The 23,104-nt window shown below is 39.3% G+C and overlaps 1 protein-coding gene across 1 annotated transcript in view; it reads left to right on the top strand.

Annotated features, from left to right (window-relative positions):
• Nucleotides 1–23,104, top strand: part of KCNH7 (potassium voltage-gated channel subfamily H member 7) — a 338,644-nt gene that overhangs the window by 275,360 nt on the left and 40,180 nt on the right. The window contains 2 exon segments of the mRNA XM_043505208.1: nt 1,425–1,824; nt 7,973–8,172. Coding sequence (XP_043361143.1) covers nt 1,425–1,824; nt 7,973–8,172 — 600 coding nt within the window.

Raw genomic sequence — 23,104 nt, 5'->3', positions numbered from 1 at the left:
TTAAGCACATGCATAGGTTTTCACAGGATCTGGGGCCTTAGTGAACTTCTCAGATGTTGAAATAACTCTCAGTTCAGCCTCATCCATCATAATGCAAGTGAAGTATTTACTGAAATTATTCTCTGTCAGCAGAATCTTAAATTAATTAGCCTGCACCACCTTCCTTCCAATTCCTGTAATCAGAAAACAATCATTCATACATTGTTTTTTCTTCTTCTGTTTATTGCATCATTATGTTCTAATTCAAGTGTCCTTCATATTATACTTCGTGAATAACAGACTGCACAATAATTACACATTTATTTAGTCCAGGAATAAGTCTAGAAGAAATATGATGTCATTAAACCATTTGCACTGATTTGTTACACCCACAATGGACTTTGATTCAGCTGCCAACTTCATAATTTTTGGCAGTACCATCACATAGCGGTAGCTTAATCAGCTGTTGTTACTCAATTATCACCATGTGGTGTTGTAATATAACAGTGGCGGATTTGTTATAAACATACTATTACTGTCCTTTTACAAATGTTGCACATGCAGCACATATTTTTCATGTAAGGGTTGACAATATTGTTCTCACTCTGAAACACATAAAATATAGAGAGGGTTAATAAAACATTAATAACTAGTTTAGTACTTAGTGAGAGGATACGTTAATGTGCAGAGTATTCCCACCAGAACCTTTCATAAAGCTAAGAGAACTTGTTAAATGTTATGTATTATAGATGCATACAGAAAACTTTGTCTGACATTTACTATGCTTTAATATTACATGCACAGACTTAATGGGTAGCCAAAATATTGGTTGCTAAATTCTCTATTTGAAATTCTATAGTTACTATTTATAGTGTTCTTGATAATCTATTTTAAAGGGCACTAACCACAAGCATATAAAATGACTGAATAATGGATAAGAACTGGTAAATGCCAACAAGAGAATGCTGGGTAATTGTAGAGTGAGGGGCAAACCCCACCCTTCTGCCTAGGGTGTCAGTGGAACTTGGTGCAGTTTTGCTGCACAAAGGTAGGATTAGATTTCACATGCCGTATATTATTGATGATATGTAGCATTTTAATATTTTGTCACCTTATGGAGTTAGGAAAATAGGTCAGATACAATGTTCAAATGATTCTAGACATCACAATGATAAGTTATGCCATCTTTAACCATTAACAAAACACATCAGACAGTTCATTTCCTCAGTATATTTTACATGATAATCATGTAGGAGGCTTTGAGAGGAAATTAAATCAACATTAAATTGAAATAGGTTGCTATCACTTAAACCTTTTTGCTTCTAATAAATGACAGTCTTTTTTCTTTACCCAGTTCAGGCTGAGGCCTGTTCATGTTTGCCATTTCGGAGTATGCTTACTAGCGATAAAAATCAGTTTTTAATGTCTGTGTCTTATTTTCGCAGACAACAACATTAATCGGTCTTCTGAAGACAGCTAGGCTGCTGCGTTTGGTGAGGGTTGCAAGGAAATTGGACAGATATTCAGAATATGGTGCTGCAGTTCTGATGCTACTTATGTGCATATTTGCACTAATTGCCCACTGGCTTGCTTGTATTTGGTATGCCATTGGGAATGTAGAAAGGCCTTACTTGATTAAAAAAATTGGTTGGTTGGATTCTCTAGGAGAACAATTAGGAAAACCCTACAATGTGACTGATCAAAGCTCTGGACCATCCATCAAGGACAAATATGTTACAGCACTTTATTTTACCTTCAGCAGTCTGACAAGCGTAGGATTTGGAAACGTATCTCCTAACACCAACTCAGAGAAAATCTTTTCCATTTGTGTTATGTTGATTGGCTGTAAGTATTTTTTATTTTACTTTATTTTTAACTCAGATTTGAACAATGGATACAATAGAGTGAGTTTGTTAAATTATAAACATAGAGGGAAGAAGACAGATAAATGAAAAAAATGACTATACATAAATATATATTTATAGCATATCATGCTGTGTCATGGAGGCTCAGGTATGGAATTGTCTCCATGAAATATATATAGATATGGAAAGACAAAGGCTCCAATTCTATAAGTTTCTGAAGAATGTGCCTGACTTTAAACACATTAGTAGAACCTTGACTTCTATAAGACCACTGGTGTAGGAAGTCCTTTGCTGAATTGGGGCCAAAAGGAGAAGGTCTCTGAGTGTTTAAAAACAAAATACAACCCTTTCTCAATAGAAAATGCTTATTTGAGCACTTTTTATGCTCAGGTGAGATTTCCAAATGTGCACAATACATTCATTAATATATGCAGCCCATATTCCTACCTGTAGCTGTAACATTGCACAATCAGCATTAAAATGTCTGGTATTGGCCACTATCCATGGTGGTATTATGATCTGAAATGACTTTTTTCAGAACAAGCAGCTTCCATCTAGTTGAAAACAGATGATTTATGACAAAGAAAAAAAGCTTTTTAAATAGGACATTGGCAAATAAGCCCCAATATGACCAAGCCCCTCAAGTGTCAAAAGTTGAAAATTGAGAGGATGGACCATTTGAGTATTTGCTTTGCTCCTCTCCTGATTGTGGGTTCCAGTTCCAAGCTTTGACAGGTGATAGCTGAAAAGCCACAAGATTCCATTGATCTGCCTGTGCTGTGTGGATGTTTGTCCTGTTGCATGGGAAGTGTTGTCAGGCACACACACAGGAACATATCCAGCACTCTTTGGGCCTTGATCCTGCCAGCTCTTGCACCATTTGCAGCTGTGAGAGGAAAGAGCGTGTTTCATTTGCTAGTGTGAGCAGATGCTGTGGACAGGCACCTATGAGGCTGTACACTAGACAGAGTCCTCAGTACTGAGTAGAAATATGTCTCAAAGCCTTTGTGAACCCACTTCCTGACTCTCAACAGCAGATGATAAAAAAGGGCCCTGCTGTAGGAGGAGGATAGGTGAATCTGAGGAGTCTTAGGCTAACGTACAATATTCCACTTATCAATGATATGACTCTTTGGCCTTACTGACATTTCAAAGCAGAGGTCACTTGGCATTCAAACAACATTACTCTCATTACTGCAGGATCAGGTTCCACATGTTCTCTGCCCTGCTCATCACTTTTTACATTGTGTTTTTAAGTGCATCACTCATGCAGAAACTTTATTGGCAAACTTCAACAGTCTGTTACATACTCTGTAAGAGTCTGTCACCACCAACAAATTCTCCCAGAAATTCTCTGGTTCGCTCTTTCTAGCAGTTGCCTTACAGAGACCACATCATTCATTGAGTTATGTTTGATCATGTAATATTCTCATATTCTTTACTCCCTCCATTCTGAGCCAGCACACTCACCTACAGGGAATGTATTAGAGAGTTTGTATCAAATACAAGAAGAGGAGACAAACATACACCTGGTACTCTCAGCACTTGGCAACAGAAAGCAGCACGCAGTATAGAATTGGTCTCACTTTCATGACCTTTACTATTGTAAATAGTTGTGGCAATGCACATGAGAACTGTTGAGTATGGCCAAATCCTCCACTCCTTACTCAATTCTTTATCAGAAAAAAATCTATTTTGTCTTCAGAGGGGACTTCGTCTGACAGGAGGCTCAGAGCAATAGTATTTAGTCTGATGTGAACACATGAAAAATACAAAAGGAGTACTTGTGGCACCTTAGAGACTAACAAATTTATTAGAGCATAAGCTTTCGTGAGCTACAGCTCAATTCATCGGATGCATTTGGTGGAAAAAACAGACGAGAGATTTATATACACACACAGAGAACATGAAACAATGGGTTTATCATACACACTGTAAGGAGAGTGATCACTTAAGCCATCACCAACAGCAGGGGGGGAAGGAGGAAAACCTTTCATGGTGACAAGCAGGTAGGCTAATTCCAGCAGTTAACAAGAATATCAGAGGAACAGTGGGGGGTGGGGTGGGAGGGAGAAATACCATGGGGAAATAGTTTTACTTTGTGTAATGACTCATCCATTCCCAGTCTCTATTCAAGCCTAAGTTAATTGTATCCAGTTTGCAAATTAATTCCAATTCAGCAGTCTCTCGTTGGAGTCTGTTTTTGAAGCTTTTTTGTTGAAGGATAGCCACTCTTAGGTCTGTGATCGAGTGACCAGAGAGATTGAAGTGTTCTCCAACTGGTTTTTGAATGTTATAATTCTTGACGTCTGATTTGTGTCCATTCATTCTTTTACGTAGAGACTGTCCAGTTTGGCCAATGTACATGGCAGAGGGGCATTGCTGGCACATGATGGCATATATCACATTGGTAGATGCGCAGGTGAACGAGCCTCTGATAGTGTGGCTGATGTGATTAGGCCCTATGATGGTATCCCCTGAATAGATATGTGGACAGAGTTGGCAACGGGCTTTGTTGCAAGGATAGGTTCCTGGGTTAGTGGTTCTGTTGTGTGGTGTGTGGTTGCTGGTGAGTATTTGCTTCAGATTGGGGGGCTGTCTGTAAGCAAGGACTGGTCTGTCTCCCAAGATCTGAGAGAGCGATGGCTCGTCCTTCAGGATAGGTTGTAGATCCTTGATGATGCGTTGGAGAGGTTTTAGTTGGGGGCTGAAGGTGATGGCTAGTGGCGTTCTGTTGTTTTCTTTGTTGGGCCTGTCCTGTAGTAGGTGACTTCTGGGTACTCTTCTGGCTCTGTCAATCTGTTTCTTCACTTCAGCAGGTGGGTATTGTAGTTGTAGGAATGCATGATAGAGATCTTGTAGGTGTTTGTCTCTGTCTGAGGGTTGGAGCAAATGCGGTTATATCGTAGCGCTTGGCTGTAGACAATGGATCGAGTGGTATGATCTGGATGAAAGCTAGAGGCATGTAGGTAGGAATAGCGGTCAGTAGGTTTCCAATATAGGGTGGTGTTTATGTGACCATCGCTTATTAGCACCGTAGTGTCCAGGAAGTGGATCTCTTGTGTGGACTGGTCCAGGCTGAGGTTGATGGTGAAGGACGAGCCATCGCCAGTTAACTGCTGGAATTAGCCTACCTGCTTGTCACCATGAAAGGTTTTCCTCCTTCCCCCCCCTGCTGTTGGTGATGGCTTATCTTAAGTGATCACTCTCCTTACAGTGTGTATGATAAACCCATTGTTTCATGTTCTCTGTGTGTGTGTATATAAATCTCTTCTCTGTTTTTTCCACCAAAAGCATCCGATGAAGTGAGCTGTAGCTCACGAAAGCTTATGCTCTAATAAATTTGTTAGTCTCTAAGGTGCCACAAGTACTCCTTTTCTTTTTGCGAATACAGACTAACACGGCTGCTACTCTGAAACCTATGAAAAATACAATACATGTTACGACAGGGTACTCAATTAAAAACTCTCAGGAAAAAAAATTTCAAGTGAGGTCTCTTGGCTAAATGCTTTCATATCCCGCAGAAATGAAATGCTGCTGTTTTTTTTAAATGAAACCACCAAGGTTTGGTTCTCCTTTAAAAAATCTACAAATGAAGAACTGTAGGAACAATAATAGCATGGCTGCTTTTACAAATATAATTATATGTGTATTTTCTGACTATATATGTAGATTTTATGGGTATCTGGCTGGTGAATCTTGCCCATATGCTCAGGGTTTAGCTGATTGCCATATTTGGGGTCGGGAAGGAATTTTCCTCCAGGGCAGATTGGAGAGGCCCTGGAGGTTTTTCGCCTTTCTCTGTAGCATGGGGCATGGTTGACTGGAGGGAGGCTTCTCTGAAGTTTTGAACCATGATTTGAGGACTTCAATAGCTCAGACATGGGTGAGGTTTTTCATAGGAGTGGTGGGTGACATTCTGTGGCCTGCGCTGTGCAGGAGGTCGGACTAGATGATCAGAGTGGTCCCTTCTGACCTTAGTATCTATGAATCTATGAATCTATGAATTTTAAAACAAGTAGCCCTTATAAAGTTAAGATAGGCAACAATAATCATTTGAAGCCTAGATAGACTTCTGTAGGAGAAGAGCATGAAAAAATTGGACCATTTAATTTAGGAAAGGTGACACGATAAATATATAGCAAAACAAACTATATAAAAAAGGTATACTGGGTGACTCCTATTTACATTTTTCATAATGTACAAACAATGGAATAGTCAATGAAGCTGAAAAGCATTATATTTAGAGGTGATAAAGGAAATACTTTTGTTTTTACTGAACATAAAATTAATCTGTGGAATTCATTTCTACCACATGTTATTTAAAGTCTATAGTTTAATGAGACTAGACATTTATATGGCAAATGAAGTTATGTTAAAAACTATAAAAACTATTCAGAAAGGATACAAGTGCTCCTGCATCAGGGCATAAGTCAAGCACTAACTGATGGGGGTTAGGAAGAGACTTCCCTACTGGATAAGTTGTTCCATGGTTGTCCAATACAGGTTTTCTTCCACCTTCCTCTGAGGTATTTGATACTTTACTAGAAGTGCTGTTGTAAGAGGCAGAATACTGGGCCAGATGGACCATTGGTCTGATTCGTATGGCAGTTCCTATGTTCCTCTGACTTGCTTTTCTGATCCATTAACCCACCATAGAGTCTCTCCTTCTGTTAATGATAACCGCTAAAGGAAAAATATGTAATGTTAAGGTATTCTTCACAAAAATTGAGACTTCATAGCAGTAGTAGCCAATGTTTTTAAAGACAGAACCACCTTTTTATGGAAAACTATTGTTTTAGTGGAGCTTATTTTTAAATCAGATTGAATTAGTTTAGGGATTCGTAATCAATGTGCAGCATTGAAATTCTCATTGAAATTCTAGAGCTTTGATGTAACATTAAAGGAACTATCACAGCAGCTTTTCTCCCTTAGATGAAAGGCAGTGTCTTCTCTTTGTCTTTCCAGGAAAAAAAATCAAAATGATTACTATAAACTGGTGATGCTGTGTCTCTCATTTGGAAATTTAACAAAATCTATCGAGTTTCCAAAAACAGGGAGTAGAAATCGAATGCACTAAAACCAGCCTTAGACCCTGATCCTGCAAAGGAGCCACCCACAGAGTCCTATTTATGTCAGTGGTGCTCTACATAGGCATGTGTCCTTCTAAGCAAATTGCTTTACAGGATACAGAGCTGAGTTTGCAGTGAGTTATTGGAGCTATTTAACCTAAAGAGACTTGCATCTGATTCTGTTTTTTTATTTATGTCAGGAGCATGTGTCCGGAATGGCTCCAAACATTTATCATATTATAACAGATTTTAAAATACAAAATTGAAATTTGGCTACAAACATCCAACAGTCCATCCAGTCTCCATTATTTCAACCTCTGTTATTTAAAACTCTGCATTATATGAAACTGGATCTTGTCCCCCTATAACATTTAATTAGATTGAAAAAGAACCTGTTACTCAAACTAACCTCCCAATAGCCTTTAGATAATCACGGTCGCACTGTACTTCAGTTTTAGGCCCCAATCCTGCAAAACCTTATGTGCTGCTTACTTTTACCCACTGTAAGCAGTCCTGTTGAAGTGTATAGGCTGGTAAAGTTAAGCCACAGGTGCATAATCTTCACAGGATCAGAACTAAAAATTTTCAAAACCAAACATTGCAATCGTGTTTAGCTAATATTTGTAAAACTTCTTTCAGTGAATGTTCCTTCTGTGATGCTCACCATTAACATACTCAGACAATTAACAAGCTATGAATTTATTAGAGCATAAACTTTCGTGAGCTACAGGTCACTTCAAATGCATCCAAATGCATCCAATGAAGTGAGCTGTAGCTCACGAAAGTTTATGCTCTAATAAATTTGTTAGTCTCTAAGGTGCCACAAGTACTCCTTTTCTTTTTGCAAATACAGACTAACACGGCTGCTACTCTGAAACAAGCTATGAATGTTTTTCTTACATCAGGCAATATTCAAATCCAGTTTCTGTTTAGAAGACCAAAATGTTACTAGATCTGATCTGACCTGTTTTCCATAATAGTCTCTGCAGTAATAACAGCTGTGTTGTGTGCAGCATGTAGTGATATTAGCTAACTGTTTGTTTCTACCTAATCCAGCATTAATGTATGCGAGTATTTTTGGAAATGTATCTGCAATAATCCAAAGACTGTATTCGGGAACTGCACGGTATCACATGCAGATGCTGCGAGTAAAAGAGTTTATTCGCTTTCATCAAATCCCCAACCCTTTGCGGCAGCGGCTCGAGGAGTACTTTCAGCATGCGTGGACATACACCAATGGCATTGACATGAATATGGTATGTAATTCTACTTTTGGAAACTAACATCACAAAGTCCTAGGGGTCTAGAATGAAACGATTCTCATTATTTTGGAGATGCTAGGTTATGTTTCTTTCTCGCAGGTTTACTTTTTACCCTGGAGACAGGCCCAGGTTTCCAATCCATGTCATCACATGGTGTTGAAACAAGATGTCACATAGCAGTGTCCTGTTATAAAGTGCAATGTAGCATAGACCCCTAAGACATCACTTTCCTCCTTTTGGAGAAACTGTGTCAAGTCAGTAGACTCAATTCTTGCTATTCTCCACCACTTCTCCAAATCCCACTCTCACAGTCTTTGGACCATAGCACACCATCACTTTTTACATTGAGCAGCTCATTGAAACCCAAGGGAGTTCTGCATAAATATTTACAGCATGCTATGGCCACCTGAAAGTTTGGAGCAGCCCAGATTCCATTGTTAACAAATGAGTTCCATGATTAATGTGGGAAGCAGCTAGTGGTGTGGCACAGATGATGAGGAAAAGACAATGGTCAATATATTTTTTTTATGGTTAGTAATTGTGGTGAGTGCTTCAATTTTTGGGTGCCAGAGTTGGGATATTTTAAAAGTACCTGATTTTCAGAGAATGGATGCTCAGCACCAAAGTTGGGCATCTAAAACTTGAGGCACTCCAAATCACTAGTCACTTTGAAAATCTTGCCATTAGTACTAAGCATTGAACTCCTAGTGTTGGTACACAAAGCACAGATTGGGAACCACTTCTGGATGCTATGAGCTAAAAAAAAGAAAGTGGTGCAGGAGAGAGAATCTTAAGAACACTTGCTCCAAATGCAGCTTTTTCAGGATTATTTTTAAACATTCATCTTGATCCAGACACCGCAGTTTCACACCAGTGTAACTCAATTGGAATATACAGCATTACACTTGCATAAAATCAGTACAGAGTGAGGCCCTTTTCAGCATTGCATGACACAGCACTAGAACAATGTATCATGTATTTTGGAGGTGGGGAAAATGGATTAGTTGGCATCCCAAAAGAGAAGAATTCTAATCAGAAAATAGCCTGAATAACAACTGCTCCCACCCACCAATCTCCATGTCTTTGCTGACAGCCATCACAGAATTAACCATTCTGCAATTCAGTGTTTTACTATTTTAGAAAGAAGTGCCAGGATCCAAGATCTATACTTTTTACCCTTGACACTTGATTATAGACACTGACAGAATACTGTAAATAAGTCTTATATCAAGCTACAGACTATGGCATGCTAAAATGAAATAACATCATTAGCAGAAGTAGACATCCACTTGCTTTGCTTCTTTTCCAAAAGACAGAAATCTCCTTTCTGAGAAGTTGAATCACTCAAGTTCAAGCCATCAATGGCATAATACAAGCTCAGATAACTTTCTAAGGTATTCTAAGACTGATAGATCTGAGACCTTGCCTATCTTTCTAAATAGTTGGAAGGAAAAGAAACTTCACATGTTTCAGTACATGTAAATAGAAATTAAAGCCTTACTAGTGTTGCCTTAAATATAAAATCTTCCAGTGGGGTGGTTGTTTCTCTGTGAATAAGTTGGAAGAGTGCACACCTTACATCAGTAGATAAGGGCAATGATTTGATAAGGTATTTAGGGCTCAATCACTGACAGCTTGACTTCTTGGTTACTGTTAGATAAAAGCAGATTTTATGGGCAACAACCTATAATCAATCTATAAACAATTCCCCATTGCCCACACGCACACACTCAGACACACTTCCGCAGGCATTGCTGCACCTCAAGAGAGAATTCATACCCCAGAATAGGACAGGTGGTGTTGGAACAAGCCTCTCTGAGGTTAAACTAGTGGAAAGACAAAGTCAGAGCTTGATCCTATATGTTACTGAATGGCCCTAACTCTCACTGAAGTCAGTGGGGTTTGAGATGCTCAGCACTATGCTGGATCCAGCCCTTGAGTTGGAGTAGGTCTGACTCTAGTCCATCATAGTACTTCTGAAGATATTAAATAACAGGAGTGCACTTAAAAGGAACTCATCCACCTTTGATTACTGGATGTGACTGTATGTGAAACAATACCCACAAATTGGATATTGTCTGGTTAAACTTTTGCGTAATACAGAAATTGGTGTGTTGGGAGTTGTCTTGGATTTGTCATTTATGTGAAATACAAATTAAATGGATTAAACATCCCGACCTACATCAATATGATTATGAGGCAGTATGAAGGTTTTGTTTTAAATAAAATATGAAACAATAACAGTCCAGATTAGTGGCTTGTTTGTTATATTTTATTTCTTACTCTCTTATGCTATTCTATCTCTCAAGTCTATGACAGTCATTTAATTTACTTTTAATGTGTGTTTGTTTGAATAAATTACACATCAATTCAAGGTTGATATGCCAGTTGTCTGATTTATGTTGTACTTATGAAAGATTTATCTCTTTCCTGTCTGCTTCATTCCTAAATACATGGAATAACACCATCCACTGGTAAGAGCAGGAGGTATTTGTATCAAATTTAATTCCAGTGTAAAGTGTGGAGAATATCCATGTTATCTGTTGGGTTTAGAGCTTGTTTAATGTTTTCTATTTTTAGTTGTAACCTTTTTGCATGATGAACTGGTAGATAACAAAGAGAAAGGCGCCTAAATTGAATCAGAAGTGGGACAAAACAGATAAAACTGTTTGATGTTGCCACATTTATTAGACAGTTTTATCCCACAACTCTAATCAAACTTCTCTGTCGAAAAAAGGTCATGTGCATATGATATTCATTAGATAGTTGCTCTGTAGAAATGTCACACTCTGATAAACTTGCCATGCTGATCATTCTGCATTTTCCTTTGTATGTGAATGCTTTTAGTTCAAACCCCATATGCATGTTAGCAGCAAGTACTGACAAAGTTTTCCAGGCTCTAAACCATGTCCATGTGCAATGGACTGGCATGTGGTTTTGAGAGTTTGAACTTGCATGAAATTTCTGTATTTACATCCACAGGGACCAATTCTGTCCTCAGGCAAGTGTGTGAATCCTGCCAACTTCAGCTGGAGTTCTGTGTGAATATCTAAGGGCAGAATTTAATCCTGACTCTTTTCCCTCTCTCTCGCCCCCTCCCCCACCCCATCACTGAAATCTGAGTAAAAATAAAGTCTAAAATAATTTTCCTTCTTTGAAATGTGAAATTTATGAAAAATGTACATGATATACATAACTAATATGAATTTTGTTTCAAAAACGCTTTTATATGTCAGCACTAATAATGTAAGAATTCATGGAAAACAAATTAACTTTTCACCTAAGAAATAATACTGTACTTAGATTAAAAAAATCTTGCTTTCTTTAAAAAAAATCTTGCAACTTTTTACTGAAAATAAGGAGATATTTCATGTTCATCTTAGATGATTAAACATAGAAGTAACCTTCAAGCTCTGGTGTTGAAAGATGCTGAGAACATGATTAATTTGTTCCTCCCTGCTTCACTTCTACGTCTCTTTGATTTTGATGCATTGCATAATGTATTTTGATAAAACAGTTGTACTGATAATATAATTTTGCATGGATTGGATAAACAGTATTTAGCATTTACTTTAATCTGGATCAAATTCTTGAGTCTACAGAACAAGCATAATTTGAATCATGCTGTTGTTTTATTCACTGGCAAAGTTAGTTACAAAATATGATTTATAATGAAAGCTCCTGCCAGCCCTTGAGGTTCAAAGGGATTGTTTCATTATGTTCTAGAATTTTTCAGACTATCCCGTTCTGTTTTTCTTTTATTCTTTTCTCCTTATGTTTTCTACTTCCTTCCAATATTATCAGTCCAGTACCTACTCATAACAGCATGACTGTACTACTCCTTATAGAAAGAAGCAATATTTTATATCCGAAGATCCTTTTTTCAATTATTCACGTGTTTCTTCTAACCCCCACTTTTCCATGGATTTTTCTGTGCATCACGATAGATGTATTGGTTTATTTTACCTAAAAGAAAGTCCAAAATAAGTGGGCCATCCTCTGGGAAGGGTTTGCCCAAAAGTATTTTAATTAAAATTTCAAATACAGACTGGAGGAAGTTTTACTTTTTATTTTTGGATTTAGTACTATAAAAGGGGATAACAGGTCATCATTTCTTCCAATATACATTTTTAGGCCCTTCTCCTGCAAGCGCGATGAATATGCTTAATTTTGACACATGTGACTAGTCTCATTGGCTGCAATGGTGCTAGTTGTGTGTGTAAAGAAAAGCACATCCATAATTATATGCAGGATAAGGGCCATAAATGGTACTGTACCAAAAAGGCAGCTTTCACCAGCTGATAGTGCACAGAGATTTCTCAGGTTTCAGAGTAGCAGCCGTGTTAGTCTGTATTCTCAAAAAGAAAAGGAGTACTTGTGGCACCTTAGAGACTAACAAATTTATTAGAGCATAAGCTTTCGTGAGCTACAGCTCACTTCATCGGATGCATTTGGTGGAAAAAACAGAGTAGAGATTTATATACACACACACAGAGAACATGAAACAATGGGTTTATCATACACACTGTAAGGAGAGTGATCACTTAAGATAAGCCATCACCAACAGCAGGGGGGGGAAGGAGGAAAACCTTTCATGGTGACAAGCAGGTAGGCTAATTCCAGCAGTTAACAAGAATATCAGAGGAACAGTGGGGGGTGGGGTGGGAGGGAGAAATACCATGGGGAAATAGTTTTACTTTGTGTAATGACTCATCCATTCCCAGTCTCTATTCAAGCCTAAGTTAATTGTATCCAGTTTGCAAATTAATTCCAATTCAGCAGTCTCTCGTTGGAGTCTGTTTTTGAAGCTTTTTTGTTGAAGTATAGCCACTCTTAGGTCTGTGATCGAGTGACCAGAGAGATTGAAGTGTTCTCCAACTGGTTTTTGAATGTTATAATTCTTGACGTCTGATTTGTGTCCATTCATTCTTTTACGTAGAGACTGTCCAGTTTGGCCAATGTACATGGCAGAGGGGCATTGCTGGCACATGATGGCATATATCACATTGGTAGATGCGCAGGTGAAGGAGCCTCTGATAGTGTGGCTGATGTGATTAGGCCCTATGATGGTATCCCCTGAATAGATATGTGGACAGAGTTGGCAACGGGCTCTGTCCACATATCTATTCAGGGGATACCATCATAGGGCCTAATCACATCAGCCACACTATCAGAGGCTCCTTCACCTGCGCATCTACCAATGTGATATATGCCATCATGTGCCAGCAATGCCCCTCTGCCATGTACATTGGCCAAACTGGACAGTCTCTACGTAAAAGAATGAATGGACACAAATCAGACGTCAAGAATTATAACATTCAAAAACCAGTTGGAGAACACTTCAATCTCTCTGGTCACTCGATCACAGACCTAAGAGTGGCTATACTTCAACAAAAAAGCTTCAAAAACAGACTCCAACGAGAGACTGCTGAATTGGAATTAATTTGCAAACTGGATACAATTAACTTAGGCTTGAATAGAGACTGGGAATGGATGAGTCATTACACAAAGTAAAACTATTTCCCCATGGTATTTCTCCCTCCCACCCCACCCCCCACTGTTCCTCTGATATTCTTGTTAACTGCTGGAATTAGCCTACCTGCTTGTCACCATGAAAGGTTTTCCTCCTTCCCCCCCCTGCTGTTGGTGATGGCTTATCTTAAGTGATCACTCTCCTTACAGTGTGTATGATAAACCCATTGTTTCATGTTCTCTGTGTGTGTGTATATAAATCTCTACTCTGTTTTTTCCACCAAATGCATCCGATGAAGTGAGCTGTAGCTCACGAAAGCTTATGCTCTAATAAATTTGTTAGTCTCTAAGGTGCCACAAGTACTCCTTTTCTTTTAGAGATTTCTCAGTTTTATATTGTGTGGTACAACTGTTTCAACACAGTCTACATTTGTTTACCCTCCTGATACAATCACTTCTGAAGCCCAAAGTGATGCTACCATCATGTGCTGTCTATGTACATTCCAGAAAGATAAGAGAACAATTCACATTTCACAAGCCAAAGTGAGGTTAACTTAACTCCATCCTAACCAGAGCCATTAACTTAACTGAACTGTACCCAAATTGCAAGAGTTTGGATCATTAACCCGTAAATGAATTGGCTGAGATTAGAACTGAGTGGGAATTTTCCAACAGAGAGGGATTTTTTTGAAAATGTCCATTTGTTGAAACTGAAACTTTTTGCAGGAACATGCCAGCTGCAACAAAAACTTTTGATGCATAATGGGAAATTTTCTGAAAAATCTCAAAAAATAAAAAAAAATTTCAGGACAGTTTCCTACTCAGTTTTACTTGAGACAGACAAAACGTACCTCAAATATGAATAGATTGGGAATTCGGAAGTTGTTTTTTTCCTTGTCTAGTGTAATATTGGCTAATGAACAAAAAAACTACAGCTAATTGAGAGATCCAATAGAAGAGACTTATAAGACTTGAGTATATTAATAAACTAATCTTGTATCAATAGTTCATTGCATTGTTTTGTGGGCTAAAGTTTCACAAACAGGATAATTACTAATCTTTCTACCACTGATTGCCTTCATTCCATAATGAAGACAGGATATGACTCACCACTGAACTGACCATGAAGTAAAAAATGAGATGGTCAGCCACATTCTACAACAGTTGTCGTTTCCAAGAGGTTTTCAGGAGTGAACATTTCAGTGATCCATTATGAAGCTCACAGAGACATGAGGAGGTCTTGTGGCTAAGGCACTGGGCTGGAAGTCGGGAGATATAGCTTCTGTTCCTGGCTCTCCCATGTGTGACCTTGGGCAAGTCATTAACATCTCTTTGTCTTATCTGCCACTGGGACAAGGATAAAATCATACTTCCCTACCTCACAGGAGTGTTGTAAGGCAAAAAGAATTGTCTGAACAATTTCACAGTGATGAAGTCCATATACATACTTAGATAGACAGAGATAATCAGAACAAAATCTGCATTCAAAAGAAGAGGTCACAGCCTGAAGCCTGGCCTTTCACTCTGCCCATCCTAGAAAAGAGACCGCCTACATTGTCCCGTCCCTGAAAACCTCATGGACCTTGTCAGCTTCCTAATTTTTATAGTAGTAAAAATTATTCTCTCCTTGAATTAGGGGGCAATGACCTAATAAAACATTCAGACCACTTCCTGTCCACAACATTTAGGCTTCCAAACACTGCCTACCACCACCCAGTTCACCATAACTCTCAGATAAACTCACAAAATTAATAAGGAAGCTGGCATGTGGATGGAGAATTCCAGCAAAAGTATTTCACACAAACCTGTGTGTAAGTGCTGATTGAAACCAAACGATTCTATTTCTCCATGATGATAGCAATCAGCAAATCTCATCCCAAGGGGAATCACTTGAAAACCCAGATTACCTCCTCTGACTGCTATCTGTTTTAAGGAACTCTTTCATATTGTGCCAAAATCATGACTCCAAAACAATTTTTTATGCACATAGAGGAAGAATCTCATATTTCCAGCCATTGCGATAGAAATGTGCCTAATCCTATACATAGGGCACTAGATGCACTGAAAGGATTTTGTGCCTCCACCTAACACCTTGCCCCTTGTCCTTTTTAACTGGTCAAAGCCATGTGAAATGCCCTGGCCCACTGCTCACAGAAACCGTTAACTCTTCCTAGAGATGGAACTTGGCATGGTGTCCTAGTATCCTGAAACATGCTCTAAATGGCATGTTCGCAAAAAAACTAAAACTCATATACCACTGACATAGCTTAACTATTGTATAGTCTAGAACCTCTTCTTTCTGGTAAGGTTTTTATGTACGTAATTACAAAGAGACTTTAGTAGCACCTGGACTTCAGTGATAGTCTAGATCCGTCCAGTCAGGCTTCAGGCTGGTTCCTGTCAGACAGCCAAAACTGATGGAAGATCTCCTTATGATGAACATTGGCAAAACAATGGTGCTGAAACTTCTAGAATTGTCAGCCATTCTGGATACTATCAATCACAAGATATTATTGCTTGACCCTCTCTGTCATAATGGGAATCAATGGGATGCTTTTAAACTATCGATTCTTTTTTCTTCTCATAGATCCTGACAGTCAGCTGATTCTTTCTTCCCTGTGAACTTTGCCCATGCTCTCCCAGAGGGTGTAATGGTTAGGTACCTGATACAGAACATAAAATAGAATCTTTTGATTGACTTCATTGTGTTTTGGATCAGGCCTATAATGAGATGACAAGAGGGGTACATTGCCAGTAATTGCACATAGCTCTGTTACCTTTTTATTCATCTTAGAAAGTGTGGCCTCCCTGATATCCTACCACATAAAGTAAATTGGAGTAAAGAACAGCTGGCTTTAACTGAACTCAGGAAAGACCAAAGAAATGATAGTTAGAAGAAAGAATCTCTAGATATATCTGAGAGCTCTAGATGTTTCTTTAGTTGCTTTACCAAAACCATCTCAATTTCTTTCCATAAAAACTGGAGATTACAGACAGAATATTAACTATTGAGATTGCTAGCCATCACTCATCTGTCACCCGGTCCTTCTAAAAGGAGGAATTACCAATCTTCTCCAATTATAGACAAAGTGTCTCCTCACTGGACTTCTCAAAAAGAAGAGGTACATATAAGTCCAACTCATAGGTTGGAGCCTGAAGCTCCCTAAGTGTCTACAGAATGTAAATCTTGAAACGTTGTTACATGCCCCAAAGACTTATCTCCTACAGTCATATAGATAGGTTTAAAAACTGCCTTTTTCACAGTAGATGGAAGAAAATATGGTGGAAAAATATAAAATATCTTGTTCCATTCTGTACATTGCTCCGATCTATAATAAACTGGCTAAAAACCCAGCCAAGTAAATTGTATTAACTTTAAAAGTTAGGATGACATAGTCTGGAATAGCTGTAACGTAGCTAACTCCCACGGGGGGAGACAGCTATGTTGATAGAGGAATGTTTCAGTTGATGTAACTGCCATTGCTCAGGGAAGAGTATTCCTACACCAACAGAAAAAAAAATGTCCATTGGTGTAGACTGCATCTACACACTAAAGGGTTATGTCAGAATAGCTATGATGTTGTAGCTTTGCACAGTGTAGACATATGCTAAGGCATGTACTTCAGTATTAGATAGGTTAGTTAAGAAAAAGTATGTAGAGATTCCTTCAGCAAATACTCCAAGGGCTTAATTCTACATTTATTGAAGTCAATGGAAAAAATCCCATTGATTTAAATGGTGCAGGAGTAAGACCATAATGCATATATGTTCTCTTACATGCCTACACTTATCCCTGCCTCTTTGATTATTGGTTTGGTATGCCTGCATTCATAAACAGGTCTGACTCTCACTTTAGGGGAGGGATGCCAGGCAAAAATGAGTTTGGGGTGAGCCATTGTCCTAACATAGTTAGTGCAATCTCTTCTGCAGAGAGTCCACTCTGAATGTCAAGTGCATGCTGCTTTATAGTTGATCATGTCAGTATCAAAAGAGACAATTTGAATCATTGGACGAGAGACACACAGTACAAGGAGCACACTGACTGCCACTAGGACCAGTGTATTGCAACATGTACTGCTTGTGGAATCAAAATATATGTAAGAAAAAGGATATTACATCCCTCAAGATTTCCTTCCAAAGGCAAGCCTATGCTTGACAGAAAGAAAAACTGAATTTCCAATGAGTATGAAAGAAGAACCGCTGAATATGAAACACAAATCATGTACCACACTTGCCCCAATGAACATGCAATATGTAAAAGCAATGTAGCTTGAAATGGTCAGCAAAAATACATGGAATATGGCATTTTGGGGCAAGTAGAGTGAAGGTAAAAACCAAGAAACAAAACACATTGCATCTGCTGGTTCTGTACAACACCTCAACTGTTAGATATAATCAAAGATAACCCAGTACAATTCTTCTGTTTCCTGCCAGCCCTGTCAGCTCACAAATAAAGATTGAAAAATAATGCAAGTTGTTTAAAATCACATGAGCCAGAACATATTAAGAAAAGGCCTTTTAGCATGGTGCAAAAAAAGCTGTAAGGCTAGCCCATGCATGTGTTTCTTCATGATTGTTCATTTATAGAGGATTTACTGTGCAATAATCCTGACCAACCTGGAAAGGAGACTCAGTTAAGGGATGCAAAAGACACTGTGAAACAGTGGTTACCTTGAAATACTCATCATTAACTACACAGTAGTCCTTTGACTTTACTACTGTATTTGTGGGTTTTTCATGAGTATCATCCCACCAATAAATCAATAATGGAAATAACTGCTGTAGCAGGATCCTGATTTGCACCTATTGGAGTACAGGGATAGAAGTTGATGGCATATCAAAAAACTGTTCAGTAGTTCAACAGAAAATGCAAAACCCACATGGCTCATCATGTACATTATTATTGTCTCAGACAGTAAACACGGGCCACTTTTCCTAATTATTAATTGTATCTATCAGTAGCCAGCATAAAAATAAGATGGTTGCCTGAGGTTAAACCTCATAGATATTAAGCTTTCGTGGGTGAATACCTGCTTCGTTGGATGCATGTAGTGGAAATTTCCAGAGGCAGATATAAATATGCAAGCAAGAATCAGGCTAGGGATAACGAGGTTAGTTCAATCAGGGAGGATGAGGCCCTCTTCTAGCAGTTGAGGTGTGAACACCAAGGGAGGAGAAACTGCTTTTGTAGTTGGCTAGCCAGTCACAGTCTTTGTTTAATCCTGAGCTAATGGTGTCAAATTTGCAAATTAACTGAAGCTCAGCAGTTTCTCTTTGAAGTCTGGTCCTGAAGTTTTTTTGCTGCAGGATGGCTACCTATAAATCTGCTATTGTGTGTCCATTGAAGTTTTCTCCTACAGGTTTTTGTATATTGCCATTCCTAATATCTGATTTGTGTCCATTTATCCTTTTACTTAGGGACTGTCCAGTTTGGCCGATGTACATAGCAGACTGGCATTGATGGCATATATTATATTGGTGAACGTGCAGGTGAATGAACCGGTGATGGTGTGGCTGATCTGGTTAGGTCCTGTGATGGTGTCGCTGGTGTAGATATGTGGGCAGAGTTGGCATTGAGGTTTGTTACATGGTTTGGTTCCTGAGTTAGAGTTACTATGGTGTGGTGTGTAGTTGCTGGTGAGAATATGCTTCAGGTTGGCGGGTTGTCTGTGGGCGAGGACTGGCCTGCCTCCCAAGGCCTGTGAAAGTGAGAGATCATTGTCCAGGATGGGTTGTAGATCACTGATGATGCATTGGAGAGGTTTTAGCTGAGGACTGTATGTGATGGCCAGTGGAGTTCTGTTGGTTTCTTTCTTGGGCTTGTCTCACAGCAGGAGGCTTCTGGGTACACATCTGGCTCTGTTGATCTGTTTCCTTATTTCGCCGTGCTGGTATCATAGTTTTGAGAATGCTTGGTGAAGATCTTGTAGGTGTTGGTCTCTGTCTGAGGGGTTGGAGCAAATGCGGTTGTACCTCAGCACTTGGGTGTAGACAATGAATCGTGTGGTGTGTTCAGGAAGGAAGCTGGAGGCATGAAGGTAGGCATAGCAGTCAGTGGGTTTTCGGTATAGGGTGGTGGTAACGTGACGGTCACTTATTTGCACCGTGGTGTCTAGGAAGTGGACCTCCTGTGTAGATTGGTCCAGGCTGAGGTTGATGGTGGGGTGGAAGCTGTTGAAATTGTGGTGGAATTCTTCTAGGGTTTCCTTCCCATGGGTCCAGATGATGAAAATGTCATCAATGTAGCATAGGTAGAGAAGGGGCATGAGTGGATAAGAGCTGAGAAAGCGTTGCTCCAGGTCAGCCATAAAAATGTTGGCATATTTTGGGGCCATGCAGGTGCCCATAGTGGTGCCACTGGTCTGGAGGTATATATAGTCACCAAATTTGAAATAATTGTAAGTGAGGATAAAGTCACAGAACTCATCAACCAGTTGTGCTGTAGCATCATCAGGGATACTGTTCCTGACAGCCTGTATTCCATCTGTGTGTGGGATGTTGATGTAGAGAGCCTCTAGATCCATGGTGGCTAGGATGGTGTTTTCTGGAAAATCACCAATGCATTGTAGTTTTCTCAGGAAATCAGTGGTGTCACGGAGATAACTGGGAGTGCTGGTGGCATAGGTCTGAGTAGAGAATCCGCATATCCAGAGAGTCCTTCAGTGAGAGTGCCAACGCCCGAGATGATGGGGCATCCAGGATTTCTGGGTTTGTGGATCTTGGGTAGTAGATAGAATAACCCCGGTCAGGGTTCTAAGGGTATGTTGATTTGTTCCTGTGTTAGTGTAGGGAGTGTCCTGAGTAGATGGTGCAGTTTCTTAGTGTATTTCTAAGTGGGAACTGAGGAAAGTGGTCTGTAGAATTTGGTATTGGAGAGTTGTCTGGCAGCCTGCTTTTGGTAGTCAGACCTGTTCATGATGACAACAACACCTCCTTTATCAGCCTCTTTGATTATAATGTCAGGGTTGTTTCTGAGGCTGTGGATGGCATTGCGTTCTGCATGACTTAGGTTATGAGGGAAGCAATATTGTTTTTCCACAATTTTTGCCTGTACACATCGGTGGATTCTATGTATAGGTCCAGACTGTCATTTCGACCCTCAGGAGGGGTCCATGTGGAGTTCATCTGTGTATCAGTGCGCTGTTCAGTGTTATCTTGAAAGTATTCTTTGAGTCGCGAGATGGCAAAAGTAGGCTTCCAGATTACCACAGAACTGTATCATGGGGGGGGGGGGGTGCAAAAAGAGAGTCCCCGAGATAGGACAGACTCTTCTGCCAGGCTGAGTGTGTAGCTGGATAGATTGACAATATTGCTGGGTGAGTTAGGGGTACCACTGTTGTCCCATGTGGCAGGTAGGATTTTAGACAGCTTACAGTCCTTTTTCCTTTGTAGAGAGGTGACGTGTGTAACATAGATCTCCTGTCTTATTTTAGTATAGTCTGTTTGTATGGAAGGTTGGTTATTTATGAGAGTCTCCAGGTTGGAGAGCTCTTTTTTGATGTTTTCCTGTTTACTGTATAGGATGCTGATCAGGTGGTTCCTCAGTTTCTTTAATAGTGTATGGCATAATCTCTCACTGTGGTCTGTGCAGTATGTAGATAGCAATGGATTTTTCACCTTCAGTCCATTTGGTATAATGTCCATCTGTTTGCATTTGGAAAGGAAGATGATATCTGTCTGTACTTGTGCAAGTTTCTTCATACACTATGAATAAAGTGTATTTATTCACTGATAAAAGAGGTGCTGTTGTCTTGCTTGCATATTTATACTTGCCTCTGGAAATTTCCACTACATGCATCTGACAAAGTGGGTATTCACCCACGAAAGCTTATGCTCCAATACGTCTGTTAATCTATAAGGTGCCACAGAACTCTTTGCCGCTTTTACAGATCCAGACTAACATGGCTACTCCTCTGATACTCATACATATTGCTCATTCTACTGTCATAAATCCTTGTGCATCAAGATACAGGTGAGGTTGGCATCCAATAGAACATTCTTGGAAAAGCTTTCAATACCAGTCATCTCAGGGTATGTCTACACTGCCATTAGACACCAGTGGCTGGCTCGTGCCAGCTGATGCGGGTTAATAGGCTGTTTAATTGCAGTATAGGTGTTTGGGCTTGGGCTGGAGCCCAACCTTTGGGACATAGCTTGAATGTTTACACCGCAATTAAACAGTCTCTTAGCCCAAGCCCCATGAGCCTGAGTCAGCTGGCATGGACCAGCCATGGGTTTCTAACTGCAGTGTAGACATACCCACAGTAAGTTATGTGGCAAGAATTCCTCACCACCACCAAAGGACTAATCTTCTAGACAATTTGAATAATAGAAATACTTTCCTTTCTAGGTTGCTCCTGATCATGACTCACAGCTTGGCGTAGAGAATCCTCCCCCTGTGTTTGAGTTTAACTTTTCTCACTGAGGATGCCAAATAAGATCAGTCAAACATTATATGCCATACACTGGGTTGCAAAGATGAGCAATGAGTTTGTGCCCCATGGCTGCCAAAGAACAGAGCTAAAACCAGTAGTAAAGAAGTATGATAGCATTGTGGGGAGAGCGCAGTCTCCTGAATTACACTCAAGTACCATGGTGGGGAAGCCCCTAAAGGTTCAGTTGCAAAAAACATGAAAATCTGTGTTTTTGCTGAACAGAGCCCAGTGGGAAGAGGTGTCAGAGTGTGGAGGGGAAGGGGGAAGAATGGAGAAACTAAAACACACACATTTAAAAATCTTCTCTTGATAGACCCCCAACACTACTATCACAAAATCCGTCACTTAGAATGATGCTGTTTTGAAAGCAGTTCCTATATATGTTGCACTCAGTGTTGTCAACTTTCATAATTTCATCACAAGTCTCACAATTGTTAATGTTTTTCTTAAAGCTCCAGCTTCTAGAGTCAGATAGCTACAAGTGGATCTCAGGTTTTATTTTTTAGAGAGTAAGTTTTTACTATTCCTGGTCACGGAGAAACTTGTAAATGTTACCAGAGTGTACTTAATGGCCTAGAAACTAGATGATAAAAGAACCCCCTATTTAAAAAAACCCACATAATTTTTGAAGACCTAACTCCTGATTATTGAACACTTTGGGTTGGCAATTCTGGGAACTCTATATATATTAAGGCCTGGTTTCCCAATTCACCAATCTAATAGGAATTGTAACTCCATTAATCTGAATACAGTTATTCTGGATTTACAGTGGTATGAGATCAGAATCACTCTTCATTTTTTTTAACATCTTGGTAAAATTGCTGAACTAAATATTCATAAAGACCAGCATGGATTAGAAAAGAATACATAAATTTTATGGCAGACTGACCAAATAATCTAAAACACAATTTGCTAATATTTAAAATATGATCAAGTATAATACAAGTGGTGAGGCAATTCTGCTCTTAGTAGTACTGTATATACAATGTTCTAACGAATTTTAACTCTTCTGAAGTCAA

Source organism: Dermochelys coriacea, chromosome 11 (assembly GCF_009764565.3).
Source record: "Dermochelys coriacea isolate rDerCor1 chromosome 11, rDerCor1.pri.v4, whole genome shotgun sequence".
NCBI classification, from domain to species: domain Eukaryota; kingdom Metazoa; phylum Chordata; order Testudines; family Dermochelyidae; genus Dermochelys; species Dermochelys coriacea.
Note: the sequence above shows the minus strand (reverse complement) of the source record. Positions and strands in the feature narration are given on the sequence as shown.